The sequence below is a fragment of the Dipodomys spectabilis genome, unplaced genomic scaffold (assembly GCF_019054845.1).
Source record: "Dipodomys spectabilis isolate Male_0828 unplaced genomic scaffold, ASM1905484v1 ptg000066l, whole genome shotgun sequence".
NCBI classification, from domain to species: domain Eukaryota; kingdom Metazoa; phylum Chordata; class Mammalia; order Rodentia; family Heteromyidae; genus Dipodomys; species Dipodomys spectabilis.
In genome coordinates, this window is record NW_024870743.1 from 5,203,327 (window position 1) to 5,227,434 (window position 24,108).

General features: G+C 47.7%; 1 protein-coding gene across 3 annotated transcripts in view; it reads left to right on the top strand.

Moving 5' to 3' along the window:
* Atp6v1c2 (ATPase H+ transporting V1 subunit C2) overlaps positions 1–24,108 on the top strand; it is a 50,088-nt gene that overhangs the window by 1,852 nt on the left and 24,128 nt on the right. For all 3 annotated transcript variants that reach the window (XM_042680740.1, XM_042680741.1, XM_042680739.1), the window contains exon 3: positions 3,021–3,088. In XM_042680740.1, coding sequence (XP_042536674.1) covers positions 3,021–3,088 — 68 coding nt within the window. The remainder of the gene's footprint in view (positions 1–3,020; positions 3,089–24,108) is intronic.

A 24,108-nucleotide genomic window follows, 5' to 3' on the forward strand; every position in this document is an offset into this window, starting at 1 on the left:
TGTTCTAGCCGCTCAGTCTGCAACATCTTAGATGACCAATCACATACTATTTGTTGGTTGGTTGGTTGGTTTATACTGATACCGGGGCTTGAACTCACTGCCTGGACACTGTCCCTTAGCTTTTTTGCTTAAGGTTAGTACTCTATCACTTGAACCACAGCTCCACATTGGGTGGCTTTGATGGTTAATTGGAGATAAGAGTCTCAATGACTTTCCTGCCCTGGCTGGCTTTGAACTAGAATCCTCAGATCTCAGCCTGCAGAGTACCTAGGATTATAGGCATGGGCCACTGGTGCCCAGCTAGCCTTGTACTTTTGATGTGCAAGCGTGGAGGCCATTAACCTTGATTGTCCTCTGGACCTGGGGCCGGCAAGGACTTTGAGGATTGTCCCAATGTTGTTGGAGAGGCGTGGGGATGTAGGTCCACGTGGTAGAGTGGCAGAATGTTTGGGAAGCACAGGAGCTGCTTAGGATTCCTGTAGTGGATGGAAAAACTAAGATGAAGTAACAGTGAAGAGCAAGTTATGTATACTTTTCTTAAAAAGGCACTAGTCATTCATGCCTGTAATCCTGCCTATGCAGGAGGCTGAGATCTGAGGATTGAAGTTTGAAGTCATACTGGGCATGAAGGCTGTGAAACTCTTTATCTCCAATTAACCACCAAAAGGCTGGAAGTGGAGCTGTGGCTCAAGTGGTAGAACACTAGCCTTGAGCAATAAAGCTCAGGAAAAACATGTAGGCCTTGAGTTCAAACCCCAGTATTGGCATACATAGAGAGAGAGAGGAGGGGAGGGGAGGAAGAAAGAAAGAAAAAGAGAAAAGAGAGAGATAAAGGAAAGAGAAAGCAGGAAGAAAAGAAGAAGGGACAGAAAGGATGAAAGAAGGAATGTTTCTAGATCATACCAGAATAACACTGTGGGGTGCTGGCCAGGTGGCCCCAGCTACCCAGAGTCTACTCTTCTGGAGAATTGTTATAAGATCCTTTTTTTTTTTTGGCCAGTCCTGGGGCTTAAACTCAGGGCCTGGGCACTGTTCCTGAGTTTCTTTTGCTCAAGGCTAGCTCTACTACTTGAGCCACAGTGCCACTTCTGGCTTTTTCTGTGTGTGTGGTACTCAGGCATTGAACCCTGGGCTTCATGCATGCGAGGCAAGCACTCTACCACTGAGCCACCTTCCCAGCCCTTAAGATCCTCTTTCAAGCCTCAGTTTGCCCTCTGCCCCCAAACTGCAGTTGGCCCTGTAGTTGTTGGTGACATTTATCCCTGTGTGAGCTCTGAAATACATGGTCTGAAGTCTTCTCGACTCCCTCTGGCTGGGTCTGGTGCGGCTGGGGCTGTGTGGTCACGAGGCCTGCAGGGCTGGCAAGGGGCAGCAGCAGGCTCCAAACTCGTGTCTTGCCACCTTTGAAGCCTGTCACTGTTTGTGCAGAGGCAGACACTGTGAGGTTCGCCAGGCCAGCCTCCACGCGTAACCTGTGAGCCAGGCGGCACGGCTCCGCACGCCAGAGGGCACAGAGGTCAGAGGAGACACCACAGCACCAAAAGCTTCACACTGATTGCTTTTTTTAGGGCAGGGTAGGGATTTTTCTTACATGCTAAGCACAAGCTCTACCACTGATCTATACTCCCATTTCCCACTTTTTTGTGTGTGTGTGTGGGGGTGTAATACTGGAGTTTGAACTCAGGGCCTTGTGTTTGCTAGGCAGGCATGAGGCTACTATGTAACCCATGCCCCCTTCCTTCCTTCCTTCTTCCTTCCTTCCTTCCTTCCTGGGCACTGTCCCTGAGCTCTTCAGCTCAAGGGTAGCAGTCTACCACTTGAGCCACAGTGCCACTTCCGGTTTTCTGGTGATTAATTGGAGATAAGAGCCTCGAGGACTCTCCTGCCCAGGCTGGCTTTGAACCATGATCCTCAGATCTCAGCCTCCTGAGTAGCTAGGATTACAGGTACCCGGCTTACTTCATTTTTAATGTCCAGTTGCTGGTGCCACATGATGGCAAATTTTTTCTTTCTGCTTCTCCTGTGCAAAGACCTTTCAGTATAATTTTGGACATTACAATCACTCTTGCACAAAGAAACAGACCATAAATAATCCCCAAAGGCAAAGGCTCTCTACTCATGAAGGAGGAAGAGAGCTACAAGGTCAGTGTCAATAGCCAAAGAGAACAGAGGGAGGGATGGCTGGACAGTCTTGGAGAAGTAAGGCTTTTAGAAATTATAACTTGTTAAACTTGCTTTCTGGTATATCCCTTTGGCTATAGGAAAATGAGCGGAGGTCAGACCATGACATAGTAGTCCTTCCTGTGGAAGAGATGTGATTGTTTATCCAGATGGCTCTACCTCCCCAAATAAGTAAGACATAAGATAAAAAGTCCATGCTGGGAGCTAATGGTTTACACCTGCAACCATAGCTAATCAGGAGGTTGAGATCTAAGGATCACAGTTCAAACTAGCCTGAACAGGAAAGTCCTTGAGACTCTCCAATGGACTACCAAAAAAGCTGGGGTGGGAGCTGGTGGCTCACACCTGTAATCCTAACTACTCAGGAGGCTGAGATCTGAGGATCATGGTTCAAAGCCAGCCTGGGCAGCAAAGTCCATGAGACTCTTATCTCTATTAAACCACTCAGAAAACTGGAAGTGGTGCTGTGGCTCAAGGGGTAGAGCACTAGCCTGGAGCTGAAGAGCTCAGGGATAGTGCCCAGGCCCAGAGTTCAAGCCACTCCCCCCCCCTGCCCCCCACTAACAAAAACAAAAACTGGAAGTGGAGCTGTGTCTCTAGTGGTAGAGTACTAGTCTTGAGCAAAAGAAGCTCAGGAACAGTGCCTAGGTTCTGAGTTCAAGCTCCAGGAACAAGAGAAAGAAAAGCCCAAAAAACTCCTCAAGAGTTTTTTCTAGTTTGGTTATTGGCCAAGGATGGCCAAATCAACCAACCCAACCCTGACTGTCATTGAAATGACATCACCTCTCCTGGGCAGGACACAGACAGGCTCACCTCTAACTTCTGTGCCATCTTTCCAGGTGGGGACCTTGGATTCCCTTATTGGTCTCTCGGATGAGTTGGGGAAACTTGATACCTTCACTGAAAGGTAAACTATTTTTTTTTATTTACTCCATACAACTGCGAATTTGGAGATGTTGTCAGGGAACACAGTGTTCTTGCTTTGGCTTTAAACAAAATATAGACTTGTCTAACCTGGTCCCAGAAGCCTACAGGAAGACAAGGGCTTTCCTGGGAGCAGGAGGCCAATGAGAGTGTGACGGGCACTCCATTTTGTTTGCTGAAGGCACCATTTTTAAGGCGCTGCCTTCAAAAGGATGGTCATGTATAGATGCTACATGTAAAAAGGTAATTGAGGGGCTGGGAATGTGGCTTAGTGGCAGAGTGCTTGCCTAGCATGCATGATGCCCTGGGTTCAATTCCTCAGTACCATATAAACAGAAAAAGCCAGAAGTGGCGCTGTGGCTCACATGGTAGAGTACTAGCCTTGGGCAAGAAGAAGCTCAGGGATGGTCCCTAGACCCTGAGTTCAATCCCCAGGACTGACAAGCAAGCAAGCAAGCAAGCAAGCAAGCAAGCAAGAGGCTGGTGGACATGCCTGTAATCCTAGATACTGTAGAGGCTGAAATCTGAGGATCAAAGTTCAAAGCCAGCCTGAGCAGGAAGGTCCCCTTGAGATTCTTATCTCCAAATAACTACCAGGCTCAAGTGGTAGAGCACTTGTCTGAAGCTGAAGAGCTCAAGGACAGTACCTAGGCACTGTTCAAGCCCCATGACTGACCAAAAAGAAAAAAAGAGAAAGAAAGAAAAAGAAAAGTAATTGATATGGTTCCTTTCAAGGCTTTAGGTTTGGGTTTTTTGTTTATTTGTTTTTGCAATGTACTCATATAGGAAAGAATTCAAAGTACACAAGGAAGGATGTAGAGTGAAATTTAAGTTTTCCTCTCATCTGTTTTCTGCTTTCATGTCTCCTCATTCTCTGGTTTCCTCTCTTTTGAGCCAATATGACTGTAACTTTCTTGGCCAGCCTTCCAGAAAACTGAATAAATATGTGAGTATATATGTAGCCGTGTCAGGTGTGGTGGTGCATGCCTGTAGTCTTGGCACTCAGGAGGCTGAATAGATGTACTCTTATTTATTTGATGTCTCTGTTGTTGGATGTTTAAGTTGTCAAGTCTTCTGCTTTTGCAAATGGTGTTCCACTAAAAGTGGAACAATTGTAAGTGGAAATTCTTGGTCAGAGTCTGTGGGTACAATTTCACAGATACCAACAAGAAAAAAGAAAAAGAAAAAAGGGCTTGGGGGTCTTGCTATAATGTGAGGACACAGTGTAGACTTTTGCCTTCAGGAATGAATGAAGCAGAGCAAAAGAATAAGTCCCATTCCAGCCCCAGGGTGGATCCTGGGAAAGTTGCCATCCAGAGCGAAGTGGCTGGTGCCCAGGTGTTGACTTGCTGCTGAGGCTGCTGGCACCCTAGGAAGGTCCCACAGGCCTCGTGTAACTCAGGTCTAGCTGAGAAGACAGATATTGAGCAGAGAGTGAAATCAGGTGATCTGAAGCCTGATCAAAGAGACTGACGGATGCTGACATGACCCAGGCTCACGGGGCAGCCCAACCTTAGGCTGCTGATCACCTTCACCTTGAAGCATTTTTTTCTCATCTTCTTGGGAACCCTGACAACCCACGGCATGAGGCTGCTCAGCCAGGTGCAGAAATATTGGTGTGAGAAATGTGAACTAGGGGCTGGGCAGGTGGCTCAGTGGTAGAGTGCTTGCCTTTTATGCCTGAGGCCCTGGGTTCGATTCCTCAGCACCACATAAGCAAAAAGAAAAAAGCCAGAAGTGGCGCTGTGGCTCAAGTGGTAGAGCGCTAGCCTTGAGCTGAAGAGCTGAGGGACAGCGCCCAGGCCCAGAGTTCAGGCCCCATGACCGGACCCCCCAAAAAAATTTAAAAGAAATGTGAACTATTCCCCTGCCAGCTGCAAGTGTCAGCCGTGAGCTGGACGCCTGTAATCCTGGCTACACAGGAGTCTGAGATCTGAGGATTGAGATTCGACACCATCCTGGGAAGACTCTTACCTCCAGTTAACCAGCAAAAGGCCAGAAGTGGAGCTGTGGCTCAAGTGGTAGAGTGGTAGCCTTGGGTGGCATGAGGCCCTGAGTTCTAGCACTAGTACCAACACACACACACACACACACACACACACACACAATGATAGCTATGTCCTATTTTCTTCTCGAGACCTTTCTGGGCTTCCAGTTGGCTTTGTAGTCACCAAAGCTCCCTCCGGCTCTGAAACCCGATAGTAGATTATTATTGCTTCTAATTTAATTTATTTTTCTTTACTTGCTTTTTATGTCCAGTAGACACTAGTGTTTTCTTCTGTACTTGTTTGTCTTACAAGTTGCCTCTGAATGTGTGTAGCATATGCTTAAGAAACACATGAATAAGTACATGTAAGCAGAGTGAGGGGCTGTAAATGTGAGACAGAACCTATACAGACTAAAGTGTTTGTTAAAAAAAAAACAAACCAACTGGGTGTGTCAAGAATGGAAATCACTGTTCATTGTTTTACTTTTCCTTGTACGTGCAAATTCCCAAGAGATGGGTCCTACCTGGGAAGAAGAAAACCCAGTGTGGTTTAAGTATCCCCAAATTCTTATTCCTGGCTTTGAGCCAGTCGGGGCAATGTCTTTGTCTTAAGACATAATAGTGAAACTTGGGGTGGGGGATGGGGGTGGAGTAAAGGAATTGCACATAACCCATGCATTTGCCTTCGTTTCTTTGAATGAACCTCCGATTCTTTGAAAGGTACTCCAGTGTTATTGGAGAAATAAATGCTACCTGGGTCTGTAACCTAGCAGCTTAAGCTTGTCCGGACTGCCTCTGCCCGGGCGAGCAAAGAAGGGACCGGAGTTCTCAAGGTGTATGGTTTCCACATGCTTTTTATTATTTATTTACTCAGGCATGAGACTGTTTTTCCGTGGAACTGAAAGGCAGCTTCTGCTTTTGTGACCTTTCCTTTTTAAAAAAAAAAAAAAGTTATTCTTTTTTCCTGCCTGTACTAATTTCTGTGTGTATACACTGTAATCATGAACATTGGAGAGAGCCAATGATTTGTGTGTGTGTGTGTGTGTGTGTGTGTGTGTGTGTGTGTGTGTGTGTGTATTTTTTTTCCGGCTGTGGGGCCTGAACTCTGGGCCTGGGCGCTGTCCCTCAGCTCTTCAGCTCAAGGTTAGTGCTCTACCACTTGAGCCACAGCACCACTTCTGGCTTTTTTCTTTTTTGCTTATGTGGTGCTGAGGAATCGAACACAGGCCTCATGCATGCAAGGCAAGTGCTCTACCACTAAGCCACCTTCCCAGCCTGATTTTTGTATTTTTTTTTTCAAGCAGGAGATTTTTGTATATTTTTAAAAAGCCCTAGTCTCCATTTTATTTTATTTGTATGGTAGTAGGGCTTGAACTCAGGGCTTGGGCAATGCTTTCCCTTAGCTTTCATGCTGAAGCCTTATGCTCTTACCACTTAAGCCACAGTTCTACTAATGGCTTTTTGCTGGTTAATTGTTGCTAAGAGTCTCAGGGACTTTCCTGCCCAGGCTGGCTTTGATCTCAGCTTTTGAGTCACGAGGATTACAGTGATATCAGTGTGGATCTCGGTCCCTCCTCCTGGTCTATGGTGCTGGGTGAAGCAATCCCTGTCTGGTCTGTCACTCATAGCCGGCCCCGTGGGAATGTCCAGGATATGGGGTGGCTGGCGGCCCTTCTTTCCCACTCAGTCCCCTGGGGGAGGAGGTGGTAGGAGAACGCAGTGCGGCCTGTGGGTACCAGCTCAGCCTGTGAATCCTCTGAAGACTGTACAGGAGCAGACACGGATGCTGGAAGCATCTAGGCTTCTCTTCCCGGATACTGTCTGCTGACGTTTCACCAGCTTTGGGGAGCCCATTTGTGCTGCATGCTTCCTGGGTTCTACAAAGCTGCCCCATGGCCTTTGCTGTTGGCATGGTGCATCCCTTCTCCCTCCCCCAACATCTGTCCATCTGTCCTCCCCCCCCCCCCCCCATGTGCATCTTCTGATCACTCCCAGCACAACTCAGGCTCCACAGCACTCACCATGGTGATTTTCTTGCGGGTGAGTGCCCTGTGAGATCAGAAGCACTCCACGGCCAGACTCAGCACCCAGCACCTCCTAGGATGACAGAAGGAATGGAAGGAGGGATTCTGAATTCTGAGCAGGACAGGCCCTTAGAGAGCTATTCAAGCTGTGGCCTCTACAGCTGACTTCTGCTCTGTCTGTGAGAGTCTTCTTGGAGTCCACCTATGCGTGGATGAGTCCTCCCTCCTTTCCTCACCCGCCTCACCGGGCTCGTGGTGACTGCTGCTCCCTGCCCATGAGGTACAGCCTGTGGCGTGGGACTTGCCCGAATCTGAAATACATACCAGATTTTGAAGACTTACTTAGTACAAGAAAAATAATTGAGCCAGGTGCCAGTGGCTCAAGCCTGTCATCCTAGCTACTCAGGAGGCTGAGATCTGAGGATCAAGGTTCAAAGCCAGCCCAGGCAGGAAAGTCCGTGAGACTCTTATCTCCAAGAAACCACTAGAAAATCAGAATGATGCTATGGCTCAAGTGATAGAGTGCTTGCCTTGAGCTGAAGAGCTGAGGGGCAGCACCTAAGCCCAGAGTTCAAGCCCCATGACTGACAAAAAAAAAAAAAGAAAGAAAATTGAAAATACCTCATTGGTGTCTTACACCTGTAACCCTAGTACTCAGAAGGTTTGAGATACAGAGGATCACAGTTCAAAGGCAGCTTGGGGAAGAAAAGTCCATGAGAGACTATCTCCAAAATAACCAGCAAAAAACAGGGCTGGAGGTGTGGTTCAAGTGGTACAGTACTGCTGTCTGAGTAAGTAAGCTGAATGACCCAAACAGCTAAAATCTTTTTTTTTTTTTTTTTGCTGGTACTACTGGGGCTTGAACTCAGGGTCTGGGCACCATCTCTGAGCTTTTTTTGTGTTCAAGGCTAGCACTCTGCCGTTGGAGCCACAGCTCTACTTCCAGCTCTTGGTGGTTCATTGGAGAATCTCACAGACATTCCTGCCTGGGCTGGCTTTGAACCAGGAACCTCAGATCTCAGCCTTCTAAATACCTGGGATTACAGGCTTGAGCCACTAGTGCCTGCTTCACATTTTCTTACGTTCGTCATTTCCCTATTTCAGCTACTGCCTTGGATTGATAGAGGAAAAGCTGATCATTCAAAGCCTTAAATCCTTGTAAGGAACACAGAGGTGGTCATGGGATGCCTCAGGCTGCTCACCCGGTTCCCAGCCCTTGTCTCAGGCTGTCCCCACAGCCTGGCTGCAAGCTCTCTCTAGCCTCTTCTTCCTCCTTTGCTCAGGTCCTGATGGGATAGCATTTGCATTACCATGATCACCCTGATCCTTCTATTTGCTCCCCCTCCCCCCAGGCTCTTCCTGAGCCAGAAGTCCAGCCAGCCGAGGAGCCAGGAGTACTGCCCCCTCCCCCAGGGCAGCAGGCCTGGGGGAGGCCCAGCCCCAGGCAGCGTTGGGAAATCCACCCAATCGTTGGAGGTTAAATTTAGTATGGGCACTTCTATCTGGGACTCTGCCCAGGGCCTTTGGGGACTGGGGCTCCGTGGTGGTTCCTGGGGTGTCAGCCAGGTCACTTTCCTGCCCTCTGGGTGTGACTCTATCCAGGTCAAGCTACTGTTCCCTTTTCTACTCTCCTCAGTTCCAAGAGCCACTGATCCTCTCTTCCTTTCCAAGACAGCATGTCACTGTATGACCCAGGCTGGCCTGGAACTTGCAGGCCTCTTATTTCTGCGTCCTGAGTGCTGGGATTAGGCATGGATTTCCTCATATAGGGTATGTTGTTGGATTTACTAGGCTTTGTTTGTTTGCCAGTCCTGGGACTTGAACTCAAGGCCTGGGCACTATTCCTGAGCTTCTTTTGCTCAAGCCTAGCACTTTACCACTTGAGCCTTAGCACCACTTCTGGCCTTTTCTGTATATGTGGTATTGAGGAATGGAACCCAGGGCTTCATGCATGCTAGGCAAACACTCTACCACTGAGCCACATTCCCAGACCCAGACTTACTAGTTTTTGCAAACCTGCTGTTTCAGCATTGTGCAAGACTGCCTGCCTGCCTGCCTGCCTTCCTTCCTTCCTTCCTTCCTTCCTTCCTTCCTTCCTTCCTTCCTTCCTTCCTTCCTTCCTTCCTTTCTTCCTTCCTTCCTCCCTTCCTTCCTTCTCTCCATCCCTCCCTCCTTCCTTTTTTTCTTCCTTCCCTCCCTCAGCCTTTCTCTCTCTCCTTTCTTCCTTTCTCCCTTTCTACTTCCTCCTTATTCCCCCCTCCCTCCTCCTCTTTCCCTCTCTCCTTTCTCATACTGAAGATTGAACCTAAGTCCTTGGTCTTTATGAGTGCTAGGCAGGAGTACTTTTACTGAGCTGCTAGTGTTTTGGTTGTTTGTTGGTTGGTGGTTTTGTTTTGTTTGTATTGGGCCTGTATTGAGGTCAACTTAGGGCAATGTGCTTGCCAGGAAGGTGCTCAACCACTTGAGTTATGCCCCCAGCCTTTTTGGCTTTTATTATTTTTCAAATAGTGCCTCACTTTTGCCTGGGCTGGAGTGGACCACTATCTTCCTATTTAAGTCCACATGGCTGGAATCACATGTATGGACCACCATGCCCAGCTATTTTATTATTGGCTGAGATGGAGTCTCACAAACATTTTACCCAGGATAGCCTTGAATCTCGATCCTCCTGACCTCAGCTTTCTGAGTAGCTAGGATAATAGATACAAGCCATCATTCCTGGATTAGCTTTATTTTTTAATGGCTTTTAAGAGACACAGATACATAGTGAAAAACTTCAAGTATGTGTATTTGACAAATGAGTTTTGACATTGATAAGTAAAACCCATCACCACAGTCAACATAATGAACAAATCAATTCCTCCAGAAGTTTCCTTGTGACCCCTAACTTCACCCTTCTCAGAACTGACATGCTTTTATTGCCATTTGATGGGTGACCTTTGGCTTAAATAGAATGATGTAATGATACCCCTTTGTCTGGATGTTCCCATTCCGCATGATTTTGTTAGATGTGTATAATGGTTATTTTTTTGTTGCTGAGTAGTATTCCATTTTATGGGCAGGCCACAATTTGTTTATCCATTCACCAAGCTCAAAATGTTTTCACTCGTGTTTAAGCTACACCTAAAATACATCCATACTCATAGACATGTACATAGATACACATATGTGTGTGTGTGTATAGACACACATAAATATATGTGGAGAAACATACAGCATGAATCTCACTCAAGGATGCCTGTGAGGAGAAGGGGAAGGGAAAGAGGAAAAGAGGGTGAAATACAGTATAACTATTTATGAAATTAGCATAAAACATGTCAATGAGCCAGGTGCTTGTGGCTCATTGTATTTTAGCTACTGTATTTTAGGCCTGTATTTTAGCTACTCAGGAGGCTGAGATTTGAGGATTCTGTTTTGAAGGCAGCTTAGGCAGAAATTCCATGAGCCTCTTATCTCCAGTTAACCACCAAAAAAACTGGCAGTGGAGCTGTGGCTCAAAGTAGTAGAACGCTAGCTTTGAGCAAAAAGCCCAAAAGCTCTGAGTTCAAGCCCCACAACTGACAAAGAAAAAAGAAGCTCAGAGACAGTGCTCAGTCCCTGAGTTCAAGTCCCAGGATTGGTGCGTGTGTGTGCACACGTGTGTAGACAGACAGACAGACACATACATACACATCCTAGTGAATTTTGTGGGTCATGAAGGGGCCTGGAGGGGGGAGTACTAGTGAAATGAATGTTGCTTCTGATTTTTAGGACAAACAGATAAGCAATGTAAATGAGAAGGCTTTTTTGTTATTGTATTGTTGTATTTTAATCCTGATATTAGGCTGAGTGTGGTGGCTTACATCTCTAATCCCAGTTACTTGAGAGATGGAGACCAGAAAGATTGAGACTAGCCTGGGCAAAAAGTTGGCAAGACTCCACTTGAACACTGAAGACTTTGATGGTGACATGCATCTGCCATCCCAACTATGCATACATAGGAGGGTTGCAGTCCACATCAACTCAGACAAAAAATGTGAGGAAAAATAGCCACATAGAATAATAGAATAGAAAATAAAACATTGAGAATTAAAAAATAGAAAAAGATTGGCGAACTAGCTGAAAGGGCCGGGGGTGCAACTCAAGTGGTAGGAAGTCTGCCTCACCAGCCCAGCGCTCTGACTTCAAACCCCAGTCTGTCAAGCTTTTTAAACTGCTGTTCCTAGCATCTAAGGTACTGGCTGGGCCTGGTGGCCAAGGCCCATCGTTCTGGCACTGGGAAGGCAGATGCAGGCAGTTCATGAGTTTGAGGCCAGCCTGTGCACCACAGCAAGGCCTGGTCTCAGCCCCAAATCAGAATTTAGACAAACAAAAATCCTATTTATTGTTCTGAAATTGAGGCAAAGCGCCGTGAGCTGGCCTAGAGGACTTGCTTTGGTCTTGGCCCACCCACCAAGGAGCTGTGTGGCCTTGGAGAAGTCCCACATGACCTCCTCTCGCTCACCAGCCATCTTTCCCCTGTGGCCCCATGCATAGTTCTGGGTAGCAGAGTCTATCAGTCAGATTCCTAGACAGGAAGTCTGTGACATAAGAAATGCCTCTGTTATGCTTTTTTCTTTTTGTTTTCTTTGGAGCAAAGGTCTTGTTATATAGCCCAGACTGGCCTCAACTCTCAATCCTCCTGTCTCAGCCTCCTGAGTGCTGGTAGGCATGCACCACCATACCTGGCCTTTTTTTTTTTTTATCTTTTAATTATTATTATTTTTTGTTGGGTCCGGTCATGGGGCCTGAACTCTGGGCCTGGGCGCTGTCCCTCAGCTCTTCAGCTCAAGGCTAGAGCTCTACCACTTGAGCCACAGCGCCACTTCCAGCTTTTTTCTTTTTGCATATGTGATGCTGAGGAATCGAACCCAGGGCCTCATGCATGCAAGGCAAGCGCTCTACCACTGAGCCACCTTCCAAGCCCTATTTTTAAATTTTTACTTTAATCAGACAGTTGTGGGGCTTAAACTCAGGGCTTGGGCACTGCCCCTGAGCTTTTTGCTCAAGACAAGTGTTCTACCACTTTGAGCCGCAGTGCCACTTCTGGTTTTCTGGTGGTTCATTGGCGATTAGTGACTCACAGTGAAAGACTTGAGTCTCTGCTCGGCCCATTCTTTCTATGCATCCAGAGACAGAGTATGAAGGACTGACCCCCGCCCTGATTTCCCAGGTGCACAGAGATGTCAGGCAAGCCACCAAAGATAGTCGCAGACTGCCTAACGCAGGCAGGGAAATCCACCCGAGCCTGGCCATAAACATCCCATTGTGGGCCCAACCGAAAAGCCCCCACCTGCCTAGACCCAATGGTGTTTTCATTGACCTCTGCCTCCTTGCTCAGACCTCATAAACACCCAACTCCTGTCCCACCTGCTGGCACGATCTCCAAGCCCATGGGAAGGCTGTGCGCCTCCGTGTTCCTCGATACACAGTCCTGGCCTGTTGAAGATCGAGTCCAGCCTGCTTCCTTTTTCCTTTCTCCCCCATTTTCCTAACACAGACTTTCCTGCTTGGAATGAGTTTGAACTATGCTCCTCAGATCTCAGCCTCTTGAGTAGCTAGGATTACAGGTATGAGCCACTGGCGCCCGGCTGTTTCATTTTTTTGATAGTGATACATACATGCATTATGCTATCATAATGAGTTTTTTTTTTTTTTTTTTTTTGGGTCCGGTCATGGGGCCTGAACTCTGGGCCTGGGCACTGTCCCTCAGCTCTTCAGCTCAAGGCTAGCGCTCTACCACTTGAGCCACAGCGCCACTTCTGGCTTTTTTCTTTTTTCTTATGTGGTGCTGAGGAATCGAACCCAGGGCCTCAGGCATGCAAGGCAAGCGCTTTAACCACTGAGCCACCTTCTCAGCCCTCATAATGAGTTTATTGAACAAATCAACTCTCTTTGCCCCTTGGGACATTTTTTTGTAATGCATAATTCTTTGTCTACAAATTTGGCAATACTGAAGTTCCATTCCCAGAGCGAAATGACAGGTTACCCCTAGGTTTGGTTCCCAGGAAGGAACTCAAGGTTCAAAGGACATAGACGTCCTTAAGCTGTTGGTACATATTACTAAGCGGTTCCCTGGATGTCAGGAGTCTCTTTCCTCATACTCCTGTCAGTGAAGTGCCTTTAGGAGACAGTCCATTTCCCCAGCTAAGAAGGCTGCTTACGTTCCCAGCCAGGGTCAACATCGCTTCAAGTGTTTATCAGCCATTGGTAGTTCCGGGTTTTGTAATTCACACACACCTGGCCCTCACTCATGTGGACTGGAGGGGATGAGAAGGCTTCACTCCCAGCATGCCTTTCACTTGGTATGATCTGGAGCCCAGTTCCATGGGAAGGAGTTCCCCACACAGAGGCCCAGGTTGTCCAAGGGGACAACTGTCTCTCAGGGTGGATCAGATCAGTTTTATTTATTTATTTAGGGTCCAGTTGTGGGGCCTGAACTCTGGGCCTGGGCGCTGTTCCTCAGCTCTTCAGCTCAAGGCTAGCGCTCTACCACTTGAGCCACAGCGCCACTTCCAGCTTTTTTCTTTTTGCTTATGTGGTGCTGAGGAATCGAACCCAGGGCCTCATGCATACAAGGCAAGTGCTCTACCACTGAGCCACCTTCCCAGCCCCCAGTTTTATTTTTAAATGGGATATCCTTATAGTCTACCCTCAGTAGCCTTGAACTTCTTGGTTTATGTGATCCTCCTACTTCAGCCTCCTGAGTAATTTGAACTATAGACATGTAGCACCATGCCCAGTGCCATTGGCTTTTGGAAGTGGACAAAAGATTACTCTGTGGGGCCACAGTGTTGGTGGCTGTAGCTCTAGAATGCCAGCTTGGCCAAACAGAACTCTGTCTTGAGTGACCGGGGTAAGGCTGCTGAGTGGTTTTATAAATGGAATGTGAGGGAATCTCTACAGATTCCGTAAACTTCCAGTCTCTGAGAAGCAGGATTGGAATTTAAAGCAAGGGGTGTTGGTGCCCAGTGTCTCCCCAGAGCAGGGAACCGTCTACAAGTCTCACTGGACCATTGTTTTTATATAAAGAAAGTCACTTGATGTGTTGCTAGTTTCATTTTCCTGATGACTTTGCTGCAGGGTACATTAGTGTCATTGTCCCTTGGTTGAGGTGGCAGCAGACAGACAAAGGCTGGTGCCTAATGGTGCTGTGAGTCACACAGGTCCCACCCTCGCAGAAACTTCTAGGCTTCCTTCTCAGGTTGGGCTGCTGTGTAGCTGCTCTCACCCGAGGACAGTTGGCACTAGCATGCTGGGGGCGCTGAGCATGCTGGGGTGCTGAGCATGCTGGGACCCTGAGCATGCAGGGACACTGAGCATGCTGGGACCCTGAGCATGCTGGAGAAACTGAGCATGCTGGGACCCTGAGCATGCTGGGACACTGAGCATGCTGGGATGCTGAGCATGCTGGGGGCACTGAGCATGCTGGGGCGCTGAGCATGCTGGGACCCTGAGCATGCTGGGACCCTGAGCATGCTGGGACGCTGAGCATGCTGGGGCACTGAGCATGCTGGGACACTGAGCATGCTGGGACACCGAGCATGCTGGGACACCGAGCATGCTGGGACACCGAGCATGCTGGGACACCGAGCATGATGGGACACTGAGCATGCTGGGGCACTGAGCATGCTGGGACACTGAGCATGCTGGGACGCTGAGTATGCTGGGATGCTGAGCATGCTGGGACGCTGAGCATGCTGGAGGCGCTGTGCATGCTGGGACACTGAGCATGCTGGGGGCACTGAGCATGCTGGGGGCCCTGAGCATGCTGGGACACTGAGCATGCTGGGGGTGCTGAGCATGCTGGGGCACTGAGCATGCTGGGACACTGAGCATGCTGGGACACTGAGCATGCTGGGACACTGAGCATGCTGGGGGTGCTGAGCATGCTGGGACACTGAGCATGCTGGGGCACTGAGCATGCTGGGACACTGAACATGCTGGGACACTGAGCATGCTGGGACACTGAGCATGCTGGGACACTGAGCATGCTGGGACACTGAGCAGGCTGGGACACGGAGCATGCTGGGACACTGAGCATTCTGGAACACTGAGCATGCTGGGACACTGAACATGCTGGGGCACTGAGCATGCTGGGACACTGAGCATGCTGGGACCGCTGAGCATGCTGGGGGCGCTGAGCATGCTGGGACCCTGAGCATGCTGGGACCCTGAGCATGCTGGGGCACTGAGCATGCTGGGACACTGAGCATGCTGGGACCCTGAGCATGCTGGAACACTGAGCATGCTGGGACCCTGAGCATGCTGGGACACTGAGCATGCTGGGACGCTGAGCATGCTGGGGGCCCTGAGCATGCTGGGACACTGAGCATTCTGGAACACTGAGGATGCTGGGACACTGAGCATGCTGGGACCCTGAGTATGCTGGAACACTGAGCATGCTGGGACACTGAGCATGCTGGAACACTGAGCATGCTGGGACACTGAGCATGCTGGGACACTGAGCATTCTGGAACACTGAGGATGCTGGGACACTGAGCATGCTGGGACACAGCATTCTGGAACACTGAGCATGCTGGAACACTGAGCATGCTGGGACACTGAGCATGCTGGGACACTGAGCATTCTGGAACACTGAGCATTCTGGAACACTGAGCATGCTGGGGGCACTGAGCATGCTGGGACACTGAGCATGCTGGGGCACTGAGCATTCTGGAACACCGAGCATGCTGGGGGCACTGAGCATGCTGGGACCCTGAGCATGCTGGGACCCTGAGCATGCTGGGACCCTGGGCATGCTGGGGCACTGAGCATGCTGGGACACTGAGCATGCTGGGGACACTGAGCATGCTGGGACCCTGAGCATGCTGGGACCCTGAGCATGCTGGGACCCTGAGCATGCTGGTACACTGAGCATGCTGGGGGCACTGAGCATTCTGGAACACTGAGCATGTTGGGGGCACTGAGCATTCTGGAACACCGAGCATGCTGGGGGCACTGAGCATGCTGGGACACTGAGCATGCTGGGACCCTGAGCATGCTGGGACCCTGAGCATGCTGGGACACTGAGCATGCTGGAGGCGCTGTGCATGCTGGGACACTGAGCATGCTGGGGGCACTGAGCATGCTCTGACCCTGAGCATGCTGGGGCACTAAGCATGCTCTGACCCTGAGCATGCTGGGACACTGAGCATTCTGGAACACCGAGCATGCTGGGGGCACTGAGCATGCTGGGACCCTGAGCATTCTGGAACACTGAGCATTCTGGAACACCAAGCATGCTGGGGGCACTAAGCATGCTGGGACACTGAGCATGCTGGGGGCACTGAGCATGCTGGGACCCTGAGCATGCTGGGACCCTGAGCATGCTGGGGCACTGAGCATGCTGGGACACTGAGCATGCTGGGGGCACTGAGCATGCTGGGACACTGACATTGCTGGGACACTGAGCATGCTGGGGCACTGAGCATGCTGGGACCCTGAGCATGCTGGTGCACTGAGCATGCTGGGACCCTGAGCATGCTGGGACACTGAGCATGCTGGGACACTGAGCATGCTGGGACACTGAGCATGCTGAGGGCTTTGTGTTTTCTGTGGGGCACGGCAACACCTAGGGCAGGGAACGATGCACCTGCTTCAGAGGCAGGACCATGGGCTCAGGACTTCCTGATACTGCAGCCACCATTGGGGTGGCCTGGAGCAATCTTCTATAATTTCTTATACTTTTTTTATTAAATAGTTGTACAAAGGGACTTCAATTCACCATGTAAAACAGCCCTTCTTACTAGAAAGCCCGTTTGTCCTCCAGATTTTCAGTTCTTTTTCTTTTTTCTTATTTTGATATGTGTCAGTCAGTACTAGGGCTTGAACTCAGGACCTAGCTATTGTTCTTCAGCTTTTTGTTGAGCCACATATCCACATCTTGCTGGTTAATTAGAGATAAGAGTCTCACTGGCTTTCCTCTCCCAGGCTGGCTTCATACCATGATCTTCAGATCTCAGCCTTCTGAGTAGGTAGGATTCCAGGGCTTGGCTTGCTCCAAGTCTTTGCAAGATGGGCTGTGTGGGGGTTGCAGTGAGGCACCCCCAGTGGTGGTGGTAGGGGGGGTTGTGTTACATCCAAAGGCCATGGTGGAAGAAGCTACTCTGTGCTTGGTCCCTGGGAGGTGGACTTGAGTGAGAGCAGAGGTCAGCCCTCCCCTCCGATTCATGTGGTGTGCGCAGACCTTCCTGCTAGCGCTTGTGCCAGCCAACCCTCTGCCTGAGCCCCAGGCCTTCACGAGCCCAGGGCCCTCCCTGCTCTGCTGAAATTGCCTGGCTGTGACGAAGGAGAAACAGATCTCAGGAGAACTCTCATCTCTTGAACCATCCTACTGTTCCTACCGAAGGCAGGGGGGAGCTGGGGTCCCCCGTGGAACCTCAGGTCCAAAACTCAGAGGTCTCTTACCTTCTGTGGGAGGGGGAAGGTCATTTTTTTTAACCATACACCCACCAATAGGGAGATCTGTGAGGCTGTTCCATTTAGGCCCTTCTTACCTGACCATCTCCCCATGGATTCTGGGGGTCTGCATGCTACCTGCAACCTTGAAATTGATTCCTCCGTTTCTACTCAGTTCTACTCAAGTAACATGCTTTATCTTGCTCCTTTAGTTGGTTGCTTTATTGAATTACTATTATTGGCTCTCCACTGTTAATTTCTTTGGAGACCCTAGAGCATGAACACAGAGCCTTGTGCTCGCTAAGCAGATTCTCTACCACTGTGCTACTCTGTCAGCCCTGTTAGTGTTAGTTATTTTGTGAGCTAAGGTCTTGCTTTGTGCCTACACTAGCCTGGGCTGTGATCCTCCTATTTGTGCTTTGTCCACATAGGTGGGATCACAGGCACATACTACCATGCCCAGCCACTGTGTGTCCCCGCATAGCTGGGGTAACAGGCGTGAGTAACTGTGCCCAGTCATTGGTCAAGATGAAGTCTGACAAACATTTTCTTGACCACAGTGGCCTCAAACATAGATTCTCTGCTCTGTGCCTCCCAAGTAGTTAGAATTACCGCTTGAGCTACTGCATCAAGCTTAATGTTTTTTTGTTTTGTTTTGTTTTTTGTTTTGTTTTTGGTCCGGTTGTGGGGCCTGAACTCTGGGCCTGGGCACTGTCCCTCAGCTCTTCAGCTCAAGGCTAGCACTCTACCACTTGAGCCACAGTGTCACTTCCGGCTTTTTTCTTTTTGCTTATGTGGTGCTGAGGAATCGAACCCAGGGCCTCAGGCATGCAAGGCAAGCACTCTACCACTGAGCCACCTTCCCAGCCCAATGTTTTTTTTTTTAAACCAAGATTTGACCCCCCTCAATTCCCATGGTCCTAAGAACATCATTTCAATAATGTAATGCTGGTTGCTCCTTTTTATACCTACGCCACAGCATATGGCTTTTTTAATTTGGTTTTGTTTTTCACAAAAATGTGCTCATTTATGGCTTCCTCTTGGCTTAATGAGACACAACCCTGTAGCAATGCAAAGAATATTTTTGCTCCCCCCTATATATATAAAATATGCAATAGATTATATATAATATTATGTAATATATAACAATCACCATAAAGATATATAGTATGATGTTATATATTGCATATATAATATGTATATATGTATATATTATGTAAATTACATAAGATATAAACATAAATCTTTATGCCGATACTAGGACTTGAACTCAGGACCACATGTTCTCACTTGGCCTTTTTGCTCATGGATGACACGCTACCATTGAGCCACAACTCCACATTCAGCTTTTAGGTGGTTAATTGAAGAAAACAGTGCCATGGACTTTTCTTTCCTGGCTTACTTTGAACCAGGATCCTCAGATCTGGTGTGAGCCACCGGTACCCAGCTTGACCTAAGTGTGTAAGTGTTGGTTTTCAGCAAGCATGCTACAGAAGGGGTGCTGTTGTTCATGTTAGTACATCTCTGGGAGCGTGCATGGCTGCTCTTTCCTGGTATGGGTGGGTGTGGGCGAGTCTGGTGCTGGTCATCTGGTTCAGTTCTTGTCTGTTTACCAATTGGTCTCTAATGAGGCCAAAGTTATACAGAGTGAAATGTGTATGTGTTAAGGATCAGGCTTGTGAGCTGTGACAAATATGTATATCCTTGTAAACACCAACCCAACTGTTATTATTGCTTATTGCTCTGTCATTATTGCTTATTGTTCTATCTTATTGCTCATTGTTCTGTAATTATTGCTTATTGTTTGCAGTTGCTGTCACTTTTTTTAAGTCATTAGATGAGTTGCTTTTTATTTTATTTTATGTTATTTTTTTTTGCCAGTCCTGGGGTTTGGACTCAGGACTTGGGTGCTATTCTTGAGTTTCTTTTGCTCAAGGCTAATGCTCTACTACTTGTGCCACAGCACCACTTCCAGTTTTTTCTGAGTAGTTTATTGGAGATAAGAGTCTCATGGACTTTCCTGCCCTTGGCTGGCTTTGAACTGCAGTCCTCAGATCTCAGCCTCCTGAGTAGCTAGGATTACAGGCGTGAGCAATCGACACTCAGCTGTTTTCTTTAAAATGGGAATGATACCTTGCTGAAAACATTCAAGAACTGGGACTTCAAATCATCTGATAAACCAGGCATGGTAGCTCATGTCTATAATCCTTGCTACTTTGGTAGGTTAGATCAGGAGGATCTTGTTTTGAGCCTTGCCTGGACACAAAAGTTTGTAAGGCTTCCATCTCAGTGGAAGAAGCTGAGCATGGCGGCATACACCTGCCATCCCAGCAATGGTGAAAAGAGTGAAACAGGAGGATTTTAGTCCAATCCTAGTGCTCACTTAGGCAAAAAGTAGAACCCTGCCTGAAAATAACCAGTACAAATGAAAAAGGATGGAGGTGTGTCTCAGGGCACCTATCTAGAGCACCTGTCTAGCAAGTGTGAGACCCTGAGTTCAAACCCAGTACTGCCGAAAAACCAAAACAAGCCAAATAAAGAACAAACAAATGAAAAACAAAAGACAGCCCCGACAAGGATGTGAACATGCTACTTATTAAGTTAAGGAGCAGCTTTCTGTGAAGTCAATAAAAGGTGTTCAGCTTCGCTGATGACCACAGAAATGCAAATCAGAACACTGAGATATAAGTGTTCAGCTATCAGATTGGCAGGGATTAGGAAAATTCATATTTGTGTTGGCCTGCATTCAGAGAAATGGCATGCCAGTACATTGCTGGTGTTACGGCTCTGTGTATTTGGAGGGTGGTGTGGTTCTGTCTTGGTAACATGATGAATGATCACCCTCTGGTCAGTTAGTTGCTGTTTTATAGAAACTTATTCCAGATAAAAACACTGAACCTTTGCAACATGTATCAAAGAGAAAAGCAACCCAAATTACTTGATAGTAGGGAATTTTTAGTGTGGCTCAGCCGCGTAGTAATATATTGTTCAGTAGATGTAAATTATAAAGGGGAAAAAAGTAGATTTAAAACCTCATCAAGGGGGGGGAGGCAGGGAAGGGATGTGAAGGGTAAACAAAGGAGGAGGCTGCAATGCTTGGTAAGAAATGTACGCATTATCCTGCCCATGTAACTGTAACTCCTCTGTACAGTATGTTCACAAATAAAATTAAATTAAAAAAAAAAAACAAACAAAAAACCTCATCAAGGCCAAGAGCTAGTGGCTCATGCCTGTCATCCTAGCTCCTGAGGAGGCTAAGATATGAGGATCATGGTTCAAAGCCAGCCTGGGCGGTCAAGTCTATGAGATTCTTATCTTCAGTTAACCAGCAAAAACTGCAAGTAGAGTTTTGATTCAAGTGGTAGAGCACTAGCCTTGAGTAAAAAAGCCAAATTAGAGTGAAAAGCCCTGAATTCAAGCCCCAGGATAGCACAAAAAACAAAAACAAAAACCCCAAAACCCCATATCAAGGCCAAGAACTGGTGGCTTACCCCTGTCATCCTAGCTCTTCAGGAGGCTGAGACATGAGATTTGAGGTTAGAAGCCAGCCTGGACAGGAAAGTCCATGAGACTGTTATCCTCTTAACCAGCAAAAACCAGGAGTAGAAGTTTGATTCAAGTAGTAGAGCGCCAGCCTTGAGTGGAAAAGCCAAGTGAGAATGAGAAGTAAATTCAAGTCCTAATACTTGTCCAAACAGTAACAACAACAAAGCAGAACAACAAAATCTCTCCATTTAGGGTATTTTGTTACAGTTGTCCTAGCAAATGAATACAGATTTCAAATATGAATGTTCCTGGGCTGGAATATAGCTCAGTGGCAAAGACTTGCCTAGCAAGTGCACTTACTGGCTTTGATCCCTAGTACCAAAAAAGAAAAGAAAATACAGCTAAAAACAAACAAATATGAATGTCCCAAAGTCACGTGACTGAATATTTGCTGGGCTGGGAAGGTGGCTCAGTGGTAGAGCGCTTGCCTTGCATGCATGAGGCCCTGGGTTCGATTCCTCAGCACCACATAAGCAAAAAAGAAAAAAGCCGGAAGTGGTGCTGTGGCTCAAGTGGTAGAGCGCTAGCCTTGAGCTGAAGAGCTGAGGGTCAGCGCCCAGGCCAAGAGTTTAGGCCCCACAGCCGCACCCAAAAAAATAAAAATAAAAGAGCCTTAGGCAACTTTTGTCACTTGTTAATCTTCATGTTTGCTAAATAAATAATACAAAAGAGAAAACAAAACCAAAAAGCAAACCAACACAAAAAGGTAGCATCGGCTGGGAATGTGGCATCGTGGTAGAGTGCTCGCCTAGCATGCATGAAGTTTTCGGTTTGATTCCTCAGTACCACATACACAGAAAAAGCCAGAAGTGGTGCTTTGGCTCAAGTGGTAGAGCTCTAGCCTTGAAGCAAAAGAAGCTCAGGGACAGCGCCCAGGCCCAGACTTCAAGCCCCAGGACTGGCAAAAAAAAAAAAAAGATAGCATCAAGGTTTTTATGTTTCTTACAAAAAGAAATAAGTTCTGGTTGGCTAATACCCTAGTTCTCAGATAACTACAGTTAATGATCACAGCTGGTTTTACTGTGTAGAAGGAGGCTTTTTCTAGCATCCAAGCTTAATCAGAGCGTGTTATTCAGATATGAGGACTGGCCTAAGGGCGACTTGGCTGCAGTGAGAGATTCTGTGAAAGGCTGTGGGGAGCCGGGGACAAAAAACACTCACTGACCACAGGCTGAGGCCTCTGCTGTTCCGATGGCTGCGGAGAGCGCGTGCGGACCGGCAGACCCTGTGAGAATGGGGGCTTCTCTGATCCTTCAGCACGCTCCTGTCAGCAACTTGATGCAAACCCAGTGTTGACCAGCATGTGGTCATAGGAGATGGCGGCTTGCATGGGGGCCAGTGGCTCACACCTTCATCCTTCCCGGGAGGCTGAGATCTGAGGATCTCATCTTGAAGCCAGCCTGGGCAGAAAAGGCCGTGAGATTCTTTGTCTCCAATTAACCTCCAAAAAAAGCCAGAAGTGGAGCTGTGGCTCAAGTGGTAGAGTACTAGCCTTGAGTGATAGGCTAAAGTCCTGAGTTCAAGCCCCACTACTGACAGAATGTTTTTGTTACTTTATGCTTGTTTTAGAGTTGATGTACAGCAGGGTCACCTTTACATATGTCAGGCACTATAATTACCTTTCCTTCCTTTTGCACACTCTCATCTGCTCTCCCATCCCCTCCCTACCATCTCCACCCACGAGTTGTGTCGGTTCACTTTCACCAATGTCCAGTGCGCCAGCGGGCTCTGCTGCTGCACGCTTCCACGCGGTTCCCACTCTGTGCCCTCCCCCTCCTCCCTCACATGTGCACGTGTGTTCACCGTGTGTGAGCTAAACAATACAGAGTCATCAGAATTTAAGAAGAAGGTCCTTTGTTTCCACATCTTTGGAGTTCATTTCAGTATGTTTATTTTATATACATGTGAAGAAATGCCTGGGTATTACAACTTGGTGCTTTTCTCCTAAGACTACCCTCTTTTGGTCTCATTGTCTGTGAGTGTCTAGAATTCTGTATAATTTGTCATGTCTCATTGCATTTTAAGTCTCACTTCTGCATGCCGGGGAGAACATAGGCCATTTGTCTCTCTGAACTTGGCTTACCTTACTTGATTTGTTCTAGTTCCATCCATTTCCCTGTGAATGGCATCATTTTATCCTTCCTAGTGGCTGTGTAAAATTCCATTGTACATTGGTACCACATTTTTTGGATCCCTTCATCTATTGTGGGGCCTCTGGGTTGTTTCCGTGTCTTGGCTGTTGTGATCAGTGTGGCAATGAACATGGATGTGCAGGTGTCCCTATCGTATCCCAGTTCATGATCAAGGTAAATGTCCAGGAGTGGTATGGCTGGTCTATGTTAGTTTTTTGAGAAACGTCCAGACTGTTTTCCAAAGTAGTTGTTTTAGTTTACATTCCCACCAGCAGTGCAGGTAAGGTTCCTTTTTCTCTACATCCCCACCAGCATTTGTTGTTGTCAGAGTTCAAAATGTTGGCCAATCTAACTGGGGTAAGATGGTATCTCAGAGTTGTTTTGATAAGCATTTCCCTTATGGCCAGGGATGATGAGCATTTCCTCATGTGTTTCTTTGCCATTTTTATCTATTTTTCTGAGAAGTCTCTTTTTAGCTCCCTTGCCTGTTTAGTGATTGGTTTATTAGGTTTGGGAAGGGTTAGTTTCTTGAGTTCCTTGTATATATTGAATATTAGGCCTTTGATGTATTGCTGGTAAAGATCTTTTCCCAGTTGGTTGGCTGTCTTTCTAGTTTAGTGGCTATGTCCTTAGCTGTGCAGAAGCTTTTTATTTTAATGTAATCCCACTTGTCAAGTCTTGCTCTTATCTGCTGTGCCCCTGAGACTCTATTCAGGAAGTTTCTAATGTCTCTGCTCTCCTCTCTCTTGCAGTAGTTTCAGAGTTTCAAGTTTGATGTTGAGGTCTTTCATCCACTTTGAGTTGATGTTAGTGCATGGTGACAAGCAGGAATCCACTTTGTTTTCTGCATATGGCTGTTCATTTCTCCCAACACCAATAGCTGAAGAGGCTATGT